General features: G+C 45.1%; 1 protein-coding gene across 7 annotated transcripts in view; it reads right to left on the reverse strand.

Moving 5' to 3' along the window:
* Positions 1-11,135: 11,135 nt before the first annotated feature.
* NTNG1 (netrin G1) overlaps positions 11,136-12,630 on the reverse strand; it is a 306,784-nt gene continuing 305,289 nt past the window's right edge. For all 7 annotated transcript variants that reach the window (XM_041749732.1, XM_041749734.1, XM_041749731.1 and 4 more), the window contains one exon: positions 11,136-11,412. In XM_041749732.1, the coding sequence (XP_041605666.1) occupies positions 11,174-11,412 (239 nt within the window). In that variant the 3' untranslated portion in view covers positions 11,136-11,173. The remainder of the gene's footprint in view (positions 11,413-12,630) is intronic.

Genomic DNA, 12,630 nt, shown 5'->3' on the forward strand with positions numbered 1-12,630 from the left:
TGGAAATTATGGAGGCTGTGTATTCCTCTGCAAAGTCTCCAATTTAGGCTTCTAAGTTAGCACTAGGTTATTAGCGATATGCATCATTATTCTCAAGATACATTCTATCTGCAAAATTTTGTTCTCAAATCCTTTGAAAGATCTTGGCTATGCTGCTCTGACTCTGCGAGGCAAGCTGCACCGTTTATGTTAATGTGCTCTTACCAGGGGCTTTAAAATTAATTTTTGATCATTGATTCCTCGCATTAACAGCCCCCTGATCCTTTCTAGGGGGCAGAGAAACATCACAGACTGAAGGCCCAGAGTGAGTTCGTGGACAAGCTGGAGTTAGGAGGATCGGGGCTTCCATGAAGCGGGACTTCACAGGGCCTCAGAGCGTCTGCATGGAAGCTAGGCCCATGACCTGACAGGAAAAAAATGAGAATCTTATTTCTATTTTTCTTTTCGCCCGGATGCGGCTTGTTTCAGTCAAATAATTCAATTTTGGAAAAACCAGATATTCAAGTTGAGGAATGATACATGCAACCAGTTCAATTGTTTTGATTGCTTTATTGAATCAAGAAAGTAAACAATAAAGCTTTGACAATTTACCTGGTCCACAACATTTAACTGCTTGCTCCAGAAAATCTCTAAGGTCTTTGTCCACTGTGAGATCCTATTATTTTGTTATTTTGTCAGCGGAATTAGTTGAATTTAGAGACCAGAGTTCCTCATAGCTACCTAGAAATGCGTGAGTGGGAGAATCTGGTGGAAGAAATGCTTTTGCCTCTATTTTATGGTGACATTGAAAATGTGCAGCTTCAACTCGCATTTCCTGAGTGTGAACCTCAGATTAAGCAGTTTCATGGACATGGTGTCAATTAATTCTCGTCATAGCCCTGTGGGGTGAGCCTCAAGATGCCTGCTTTAATGTGAGGTAACCGAGCCTCAGGGAAGGGGAGTTGGATAAAGTCTTGTGAGCTTCTTGGTAAATTGTAGTGAAGTTTCTAATTAGCTTAAGCCGATGGGTCTCGAGCAGAGGTACCAACTTCACCTGGCACTTGTTACCCTTCAAACCCTCGGGCTCTACCCCCGACGTCCCGAGTCAGAAACTCTTGGGGTGTGTTCCGGGCAAACTGTTCGCCTGAAGCCCTCCAGGTGGTTCTGATGCGTGCTCAAGTCTGAGGACAATTTGTTCAGAGGCAAAGTATGACAAAGACCGAGAAGTACAGATGTTCCTATCTTAAGACAAGGATCTGTGTGTCAAACTCTATGTTAGAACCATAACTTGGGATACATTGATCACACCTAAAGCACTGCTTGCTTTTTCAGAAGCCTACATCACAAGTTTTAATTGGGAAGACTCCTCGAATGTTTTTCAAAGGAGATGCAACCTGCAAATCCTTAGTGTACTTACCGTTTTCTCTTCGGGTATTCCATTTGTTTCAGTTCTTCTTATTTATATCATGGAATAGTTTACTTAAATTACATTACTTACATATGATGAGAGGGGCACGCAATCAAATTTATTCGTTGTCTCGGTCATCCAGATCAGCACCTGGTACATGATAGGTGCCCAATAAATATTTGTGAATGAACGCATAGGACCCTATTAAACCAGAGTCTCCTGTGTATGTGTGTCTGTACCTGCTAGGAGAGAGAACACATAAATCATGGTATAAATCAGAGCTAAGTGATGAGTCAGACCATTAAGCAAGAGCAGAGGCCGTGGGGATGATTTGCCGAGATTTCTTGGAGAGGTGGAGCTCGACTTGCAGTGGGATTTTCATGGGTGAAGAAAGTTGAAAGGCATTCCAGGTTTTTCAAAAGACCTAACTAACTAAAGTCAAGAAGATGGTAATGTGCTGGGCGTTTGCAGGCCTCCTGGGTTGGAGAGGTGTGCCGGGACAATGTGAAGGTGGGTTTTGAGCCCAAGGCTGTGGAATGAGCAGTTATTTTGAAGGACTGTCGAATGGAGGGATCACAGAGGTGCTAGCTCATGAAAATCAACGTTTAAGCAGGTAAAACTTTAATGAAAGATTCAACACTTCTAATTACAGAAATTCCCAGTATGGTGTGGTATCTCTCTAACGCAGCCCACATGCACATTGTAGACTCACGTTTTGCCTTTGTCCACTGGATTGCCACACTTTGTCGCCTTCAATTCATTATCTGCATACATAGCTTATGAGAAGCAATTAAGTGTATGGAAAGAAAAATAGAGGTCAACAATGTGCTCATAAGCTACATTAATAGAAATGTAGCATATTATTTAGAATAAACATGGTAAAAATACTTAACACAGTACCCAGCTCCAGGCTTTCAGTAAAGATTCACTGTGTTGTTGCTATTACTATTATGTTTTAAAATCACCATTAGTATTCTCCTTGTTGACATTGTTGCTAATGTAAGCTTCATGTTCAGGCCATATGTTTTATGAAAAACATTAAAAGCCTTGCATTCGTTGTCCTCGAGTGTTTTTAGAGGAAGATTGGATAAGACCCCTGGCTGAAAATTTCCAGAAAAATCTGGAAATGTAGAACTGGAGCTTGAAAATACCACCACCTGTAGTCATTAGCACTTTAGACTCTTCCTATAGTTTACAGTAAGTTCATGTTCATTAGCTCATTTTTATTTTCACATTAACTCTGGAGGATGAATATCATTAGCCCCATTTTATAGATGAGAAAATTAGGTGTCTAGGCATTGCTGTTCACTAGAGATAGAACATAAGCCACATATGTAATTTAAAAGTCTCTGGTAGCCACATTAGAAAAGCAAAAAGAAACAGTTAAAATCAATTCTAATAATATATTTTATTTCACCCAGTATATCCAAAATATTATCATTCCAACATGTAATCAATATGAAAATCATTAAAGAGAGAATTCACATTCTTTTCTCATTTGTTTTGTACTAAGACTTTGAAATCCAGTGAGTATCTTACATTCACAGGACATGTCAGCCTGGACTGACCACATTCAAGTGCTCAATAGCCTTAGTTGGCTACTGGCTACCAATTTAGATAATGCTGGTCCAGAGGACAGAAGTGGGAATGAAAATAAATGCCCTGAATAGTCAGAATAATGCCCACGACTAAAAGAACTATAGAGACACTTAGAAAGACCTTTGCTCCTGATCTAATAATGCTTGTAAACTAGAATAACCATAAAAATGAAACAAACAAACAAGACAAAAAAGAAAATGACTTTGTGCCTTTCAATACGAATGTGTTCTGGTGTCATATATATATATATATATATGTTTTTAAATGTTAGGACAAGTATGGAAAAGAAACAGTTTGAGCCCTTTCCAGCAAAATGTCTGCAATAGAGAAATCAGAGTGGGTTGTACTTCTCGCAACCCTGACAACAGAATCAGAACTTACATCATTTCAGACATTTTCAGAATCATCATATTTCAGGGGACAGAACCTGACGAATGGAGAGGGATTGAAATCTAGAGGATGTGGTAACATCCTCTAATAAGCAAGTCTCAAATCAACCCCCAACTGCTATCTGCTTTTAATGGAAGTAGCCCTCACTCATTATCAATAATGCAGGCATGTGATCGTACATGCAAATATGTTGTGTGCATTATGATGAGAATTTACATGGAAATATGTACATATTAAAACCAAATGAAAAATGATATATATCCAATTGCCAGAGTTTATTTAATTGGAACTGATGGTGAAGTATGAGGCTTTTATTATAAACATTTTAATGCAAATATATAAATTACTCAGGAACAGAGATTCTCCCAAGAATTTTATTTAGACCCCTTTAGGGAACCACCAATATCCTTTCAAACCCTGAAGAAAGGTTAACCCGAGGCCCCGGAGGATGTGAATCTCCATTGGTCTACATGCTGCCATGAGAAATGCACCAAAGTCGCCAAGACCTTTGGATCATTTGTCACTCACATTACACTGCTGCTCTGGGCCATTTTCACTTTTACTTCACACCTGGCTTCTAGAACAACCATGCACAAGTTAAAATAGCTATCTGCAAAAGGGAGTAGAGATGCCCTTAGCAGCTCAGGCAAGGTAAGGTGAGTATGACATGAATAAAGAGCTGATTGCTGGACAACACATGCTTTCAAATACTTTCATGTTATTTTCACTCATCACCTATCAACTATTTATTTATATATATATTTATTTATAAAGATTTTTATTTATTCATGAGAGACAGAGAGAGAGAGAGGCAGACACATAGGCAGAGAGAGAAGCAGGCTCCCTGTGGGGGGCCCGATGCAGGACTCCATCCCAGGATCACAACCTGAGCCAAAGGCAGATGCTCAGCCACTGAGTCACCCAGGTGCCCCGACAATTTATTATTCAAAGGGAAGTTCCCTAGTTAGGGTAAATCTCAATCTTAGGTTTTAGAGCAGTCATCCTTATACTTTTAGGCTTTTAAAAGCTAAAAAAAAAAAAAAGGAAAAAAAGAAAAGAAAAGAAGAAAGGAAAGGAAAGGAAAGGAAAGGAAAGGAAAGGAAAGGAAAGGAAAGGAAAGGAAAGAAGAAAAGGAAAGAAAAGAAAAGGAGTATAATACGTCCTCTGCCCAGGAAAAAAAAATTAATATATACACAAAACCTTACCCGTAATTTAAAGTACTTTACTGCTAGAATCCATCCACTGCCATCCCTGAATCTGGCTTGCAGTCTAGATGTAGAAAGAAATCCACTTTTAAGAGTCCCTTGCTATAATGTGTGCTGCTGGGTCTATTTGGCAGAATGAGAACCATTGATCAGAATGCATTTAGATGTGACTGCTTTCCCAATTATGAATTGTAATTACACAGGATGTAAACACGGGTTTAAGTGGTTGTAAAACTGCTCCAATGCTTGTCACACTATTAATTTAATAAACCAAATATTTAGCTGGGGTCTTCATAATTAGGCATCAACCAACTGAAGGATTCTTCCAAACGTCGACAATCCCATATTCGGCCCCATCTCCCCCCCCCCCACCTTCCACCCCAGGAGGGAGAAAAAGAGATGGGAAGTGATGACACTAATCTCTGCCTTTAGGTGTTTATCACACCATGAGAGCCGAAACAATTACTCAGGGCTTCACGGGGTAGGCACGACTGGTAAATTCCAACATGCTATTTCCTTGGAGAGTGTTTTCTTGCCGCGTTTCACAGGGGCAGAGGGAAAACCATTCCCCCACAGGAGCGGCCCTCCTTCCCAGCACAAATACAAACGAACAAAAATGACATTATGTTCTTGCCTGCCTGGGGCAAAAAGAATCACCTATTCTTAACAGGACTTCAGGTGTGTGATTTTCTGCCATTTTCCTTCCTTTGTTAGATTAGAATGACTGCTCTTTGTGAGCGCAAAGCTGTAATGTGGTCCTATCAGGGCAGGGCGCTGGAGGATGCACACCGGCACATTATGTCTTTAACGTACCTTGACACCTTCTTGCCAGGCAGGAATTGCAGAGTCTATGCAGACAGATGTAGGAGAGGTAGTAATTATTTTTTCTCTCTTCCAGTCAGTTTTTCCCCCCATACAATTCATATTTCGCTAATTAGATAATAGTTAAAAGTGATGCCTCTGAAAAACTGGGACTATGTTAAGAAAATGGGTCTTATTTTTACTTCTAATTCTCTGCAGTTGGCTTCAGCCAGCCTAGCTACATCTTCAGTGTTAACATAATTAGGTCTCATGGAATAATGGCCCATTTTACCAGCTATTATTTCAGGTTAATAAAACCATCACATCATTTTAAATGTTACTACTCCATTTTAATTCATCCATCAATTAAAAACAGCTCTTGGGTGACGGGAGAAAGTAGAAGAAGGATTAGATGCCCGACTGTACAAATGTAAACACTCCCTAACATCACTGAAGTCTTCTCGATAGGCTTTTTCAGGACCCACTCTAAAAATGTGTTAGGAGCGGAATTTTTCTGCCACAATTGATCTCGAATAATTGCATATTAAAATATTAATATGACTTTTTCACAGAGGTTGTTTTCTCATCTAGCTAAATGCAATAATTTGATTTATACAAGGGATAGATCTGTTTCTTAGCTATTTGATGCTTCAGATGCAAATGAAAGATAGTATGTGAGTCACACCTTCCCAGGTGTTGTGAAGAGTAAAAGTTGTCCATGTTCCCAAGATTTTGGTCAAAATTCAAAGTGTGATAGTTGGCATTCTTAATTCTTTCTGATATTATATTATGTTTGTGTGTAGTTTATGCCGGGAATTTGTCAGCATCTGTTTTAGGTAACCAAGGGGAAAGACTACCGTTAGTGGGAAAAAGTGAAAGTGTAGTTAAAAGCAAAAAGCTCTTCTCTATGGAACTGGCCCGAACTGTAGGACTATTTGTGCCAGATCAACATTTGATATTTCTTAGAAAGAAAATGGATTAGAATCTAGTTCTGATTTCCCAAGGCCAAGAAGGAATTGTTCACAGCCAGACATTTGAATCAAAACTCTGGGGATAGTCCTTACCTCATTCTTAATATATCATTTTCATTCTTATGTATCATTTCATTTTTTCATTCTTATAAAAGAATGTTTTTCATTCTTATATATCATTAAGGCTGTCCAGTTGGATTTTCAAAAAACAAAATTCCTACAGCTTGATCTGGTTATTTATGTTGTATAACATGTGGCTTGGTTGCTACCACCCTTCCCATCCTTACCAGGAAGACTGGGAATACACATGGCAGGGAAGGAACTCTAGATTTCTGAGGCTGAAGCTTCAAATTGCCCCAGATGGTAAGATACATAGAGTCCCATAAGTAACAAATATATGGAACATGTAGTTCAAAGTTCCCACAGATGCTGTGCAAGCCTGTGAGCAGAGAAACTGTTGAACAGATGTTTTATTTAGTCTTCAGCAACAGGTGACATATGACAACCCATATCCCATAGAGCACAGAGAACCCATTTCGGAGTATGGGGCCTTCACAGCCTAGTAATACTGGATCATTCAGGGTGGAGAGAGAAGGTGTTGGGACAAGAGATCTGACCTCCAGGTTGCCTCACAGCTGCCCTCTGTCCATCCCAAATTTCTTATAATCCAGGTAAGGCCACCCGCAGCACAGGTCTGGGAAAAGGTGCGGGGAGCATTCAGTACAGGCCCGCGCCTTCTCCCAACCTGTGCCTTCCTGTTACCTGGGTGAGGGATCTGTGCCAACTTAGCGATTTAATTCAAGGGCACCTTGTGCAGTGTTCATGTCTGGGCAGATCCACTAGATGGGGGCCAAGACAAAAGTACCAACGGAAGCCCATGTGCCATATGAGGAAATAGTTAAAAGGTATACAGTAAGCTAACACGCTGTTGAATAAAATACATTCCAATCTGCCACTTTGACACAAATGTTCTGGTAAGAATTGAATAGCCAGGTATAGATTTACAATCCTAGCCTGCTCAGAGTTCTGTCCTGGCCCCTGGCCCCTGGCCCCTGGCCCCTGGCCCCGAGGCAGCCCTGGTGTCTCCCTCCCACCCTGTAGCCCTTTCCTTCCAGTCTGAGCTCTGGTTTTCGCTGCAAGGGGCTTCTTCTCGCCTGTGGGTGAATTCCCCAGTGTGCACTCCCAGGACCCCTTCACTAATCTACCCACACAGGTTCACGGAGGGCCACCCCTTGTGCCCAGGGATGTGCAGTCCTGATGCTGCTTGCCTCTAGGAGGGGTGCACAAATGCCCTTTACGTGGGTGAAGGCCATCTGGGTAGGAAACACTAGATTCCCAACTACTAAGACCAAGTGAAAGGAGGGTCAGGATGGGCCCCTCTGAGCCAGGGCTTCTCTTTGCTGGGACTAAAGGGCTCCCTCTAGGCTGGTACCGGGTCAGAAACAAATCACTCCTGTATCAGAGCGGGACAGTCTAATCACTGTCTTAGAAAGAGCGATACTTTCTATATTAGCTGAACCTTCAGACAAATTTTTTTTAAAGTTTTATGCTCATTAATGGTGTTGATGGAAGGATTATCTTTTTATTCTTGCGGCAAAGTTGACAACACAAGAGCTGGGACCTTGGTGTGTAAACAACTTCGTACCCACTTTTCACCCCGATCCTGTTCTCAAAGACATAGTCTGGGAGATGGAACCCGCTTTGCAAGAAACCTGGGAAGCAGCAGAGGAATAAAAATCCACTGAGTAGGGGTTTCTTCAAAGGAATAAACCCTTTAGAAGAATTTGAGAATCCAGATTAAAAAGAACATTTCATTTCCATTTGTTATATACCTAAAAGTGAATTTTTATTAAAAGCAGATCACATCACTTCAGGAAATTCAGAAAACTATATCTAAATACATGGAACGCAAGATATTCCTCATCAATTTAGATTCTTATAGCCTCATAAAGATAAAATGCAGATGAATTGATTTAGATCAAGCCTTCATTAAATTTTCGAATTAGCTTTTGGAATCCCATGTATTGCAATGTGCAGAGTCTGATTCCTGAGCATTGTGACAAAGCCATGAGTGGATAATGATAAAGTGCATCGTTGCTAGAAATAACACAGTCTGCCTTTGGTTTGTGCTAATAAACTATAAGACAACCTAAATTCCAATTTTAATATGAGAAATCCACCTCATTATAAGTAATCTCAAACTCTGTATGTTATCAGCATCTTCATGTGTATTCTTTGGTGAGTCTGAAATATAATTTGCTGTTTATGCTTCTAATGTAAATCTCCAATTTCTGGTTGGCCACTCTGGCACTAAGCCAGAGCTCTAATTTATTTCCATCTTCCCTTATTTCTTACATCAAAAGAGACTGTTGGTTTGAATAACAAACATTCAATCGACTTAGACGTGGGGTGGCAGGCAGCACAGGCATTACCCGTTTACCTTTTATTGCCTTTTTTGAATTGGCTTTTCTGGGAACAAAACCAATAAGACGTGATGTTCCTTCATCTAGTTTTTACCCAGGTTATTTATCAGAAGACACTCCCTTCCCCACCCCATAGTGGGATGAAGAGCTCAGCCTGGAAGCAGGCTCCAACCTAACACTATCACGTAGGACTTCATTGTCCAAACGACCCTGGCCTGGGCTGACAACATTGTTTTGGACTCCAAGGGATGCTGCCGCTAACACATCTGTAACCTGTCGGACAACAGCGTGCTGGGAACGGAGCACACACTCTTTGAGCCACTGCGAGACCTGGCAAGGGTTCCCCTGCACCCCTCCCCCCTTGCTGTCTTGCACAGTAATTGGCCTGATAAAAGGCAGAAACAATTTATTACGCCATGGGTGGTACGTAAAACAAACTTTATTCTCAGAAACAGCAGTTATGCCTACTTGCTGCTGTAATATTTTGATATTTCCTCTAAATACGAAGTCTGAATATATTCAATCAAATTGCTAATAGCTCAATTTCCCTGCGACTTCCCTGGCTCTCCAGGTTGCCTCTCGTGATGCTCCACATAAACACTGTATTTGCAAAGATACATAGATCAGCATCCCTACAGTCACATGAGCACATCAATCTGTGAAAATAGCATGACTTAAAAATCAAAGTCTCTTAGTACTCTGCCAACAGGCTTTGGCATGATCTTGGCAATCACTTAGATTTTTTTTTTTTTTTTTTGCTGTTATAATTTTTCCCAAGTGGAAATAGTCTCATATTTTGCAGAAGTTGTCCAAGCTAGTGAACATCGATCCATCTTCCTGGGTACTAAAATCGTCAGCTGAATGTATTCAGTCCACATAGAAACCAGTAAAGGGAGAGTGGAACTGCTTGGTTGGCTGCTCCTCTCATCTTAAGAAATTGCAATACAAATTCCTGAAATCATTTATGCAGGAATTTTTATTCTTTAAATCTTCCAGTGTTAAAGCAACAAGAAAACACTTAGAATGTCCTTTGGTGGAATCTTATTACACTTGTTATATATGTAAACTGATATTCTTTGATGCCAGCACGATTCGTTGCCCTTACAGAGAAATCTCTGCACAATGAAACAAAACAGAACGAAAAAGAGGACAAAGTAAAATGTCAGTCTTTGCTGCTTCGAATTAGATACATTAACAGATTGTCTGGTAACACAAATTGGCAAGAATACAAAAAATCTACATCTTACAGTATTTCAAGAAAAATAACTTCATTTGAATACAAAAGGATAGATACACTTTCTTTTTGTTGTTGTTGTTTCCCATAGCCACTCTTGGACGTGGGTGTGTCTCGCACTGGGGTGACTCAGTGCTGCTAAGATACACGGGGTATGACTGGCTTCAGCTTTTGGGGGGGCTGTTACACGTGTGCAATACTAACATCGGACAAAGAAATCTTTCAACCAACAAGGGTTACAGAGCAACGTTCACTAAAGCACAGGTTGGAGGGGGTTCGGGGCCGAAGCAGGCCAGTCTGGCAGCTGGTGGCCGGTGTCCTCGGGCCCGGCGAAGAGCGCCCGGCCGGGGTGGGCGCCCGCGGGCTCGCAGTCGTGCAGGGCGTGCGCGGTCCTTCAGGCCGCCCCGGGCCTCGCCGCTCGGGGCGCGGCTGCCCACGCCGCCGGCTCCGCCCCGGACGCGCCGTCCACGCCTGGGGGATATGGCTTAGTCCACGTAGGCCTCCTGACTGTGCTCGGCGCTCGGCGGGGCGGCGGGGTCCCCGTGGCGCCGGCAGGTGCCCGCGGGCGCTGGCCTCCCTGCCGCGGCGGTCCGGGTCCGGGGGCTCCGGGTCCGGAGGGCGGGGTCCGAGTCCAAGTCCGGGTCCGGGTCCGGGTCCGGAGTGTTCCGGGTCCGGGGGGTGTTCCGGGACGGGTCCAGGGCGGGTCCGGGTCCGGGGTGGGGGGCTCCGGGGTGGGTCCAGAGGGGGTGGTGGGTCCGGGTCTGGGTCCGGGGGTGGGGTGGGGTCGAGGTGGGGGGTGCGGGTCTGGGTCCGGGGTGGGAGTGAGGGGGTCCGGGGTGGGGTGGGGTCCGGGTTCGGGTCCGGGTCTCTGGGTCCGGGGTGGGAGTGAGGGGGTCCGGGGTGGGGTGGGGTCCGGGTTCGGGTCCGGGTCTCTGGGTCCGGGTCCTGGGTGGGGGTGGGGGGGGTCCGGGGGGTGGTCCGGGGCTGGGGGGCGGGTCTCTGGGTCCGGGTCTCTGGGTCCGGGTGGGGGGGTCCGGGGCGGGGCGGGGTCCGGGGCAGGTCGGGGGTGGATGGGGTCCGGGGTGGGGGAGATCCGGGGGGTGGTCCTGGTCCGGGGGGCGGGTCTCTGGATCCGGGTCCGGGGCGGGGGTCCGGGGGGCGGCTCACAGCAGCCGGGGCCCGGCGGCGCGGAGCAGCGCGGCCAGCAGCAGCAGCAGCAGCGGGGGCGCGGGGCCGCGGGGCGGGCGGGCGGCGAGGCCGGCGCGGGAGCCGCATCCCGCGTCCTGGCAGCGCGGCTTCTCGCACAGGACGCCGGTGTAGGCGGCGGGGCACAGGCAGCGCACGTTGTTGTGGCACGTCCCCCCGTTCTGGCAGTGCAGGAGCTCGTTGTCGCAGACGTTCGCTGCAGGGCCGGGCCGCGGGGAGGACAAGCAGAAGCAATTTCAGGTCACCCGGTACATCACGGTTCCAGCTTAAAAAACAAGATCTCAGGGGGGCCGCTGTCCCCCCCGCCCCCCCGCCCCAACTAAGCCCGTGACTCCCAATTTCCAAGCCAATGTAGTTTGCTGCCTTTGTGGCTTATTTTTACGCTGCTTTGATCACATTTGTCCCTTTCGTAGACATTCTGGCTGCGACCTTGGACGCTGTCGTCGCCCGTTTCGGGCCACCGGGCACAAGGGAATGGGAAGCCCTGAGCGGCCAGGTGTCCTTCCTCCGTGGAAGTGGGGCCCGTTGGGGCCTCCTGCTTCTTTACAGGACAAGTGCCCGCTCCAAGAATGCGGAGTCTTAAAGCCAGATGGATGGTAGTTCCCACGCAAAGCAGTATTGCTAAAATGACCAAGAACCTCGGAAGGGGCGGGCCATTCTCCCTGCAGGTGCATGCGGGAAGGCAGAGCCAAGGGGGAAGCATGAGGGGCGGTGGGGGGCGGTGGTAGGGGGCAGAAGGGCGGGAAGGGGGCTGGGAGGACGGGGGGGGGGCAGGGGGGCGGGAGGGGGTAGAGGGAGGACGGGGGGGGGGGGGTGAGGGGAGGGTAGGGGGACTGGGGGGGGGGGCGGGCAGCATGCTCCAGGCAGGCGCAGCCACATCAGAAGAGAGAAAGTGGTTCCATGGGAGGAGAGTGAGGACGAGCACTCAGTCACATTTGCCCCTGACAAGCCTATCAGGATATTCATTGCCTTGTAAATGTGGGAAGTCGAGTCCAAGGTTACCTTGATTTCCCAGAATAATAAACAATGCGGTGATGAGACCCTGATTACCAGAATTTCACTATGTCCGTCAATTAATAGAATCGGTTTGAATAAATCAAGCAAGCAATTCCAGATACTAAAATTCATTCATGGTCCCTGTCATCTAATTTTCATCTCTAATAATTACTTATTTCAAAGTTCTGGTTATCCTCATTAAGTCCATGTCTCCTATTCTTTTAGATAATCAAGGTTTCACTGATTTAGCAGAATGTTAAATAGAACCCAGGGAAATTAAAATAACAACAAAGAGTAAAAGAGCCAAGAACACTTCCCAGCAACATATGCTGCTTAAGCACTTAATATATAGAACCACACTCTGGAATGAGGGGTAGGGGCAGAGCAGAAAAGGTAGATTTTTATAAATTATAACGTT

Source organism: Vulpes lagopus, chromosome 3 (genome assembly GCF_018345385.1).
Source record: "Vulpes lagopus strain Blue_001 chromosome 3, ASM1834538v1, whole genome shotgun sequence".
Classification (NCBI taxonomy): Eukaryota; Metazoa; Chordata; class Mammalia; order Carnivora; family Canidae; genus Vulpes; species Vulpes lagopus.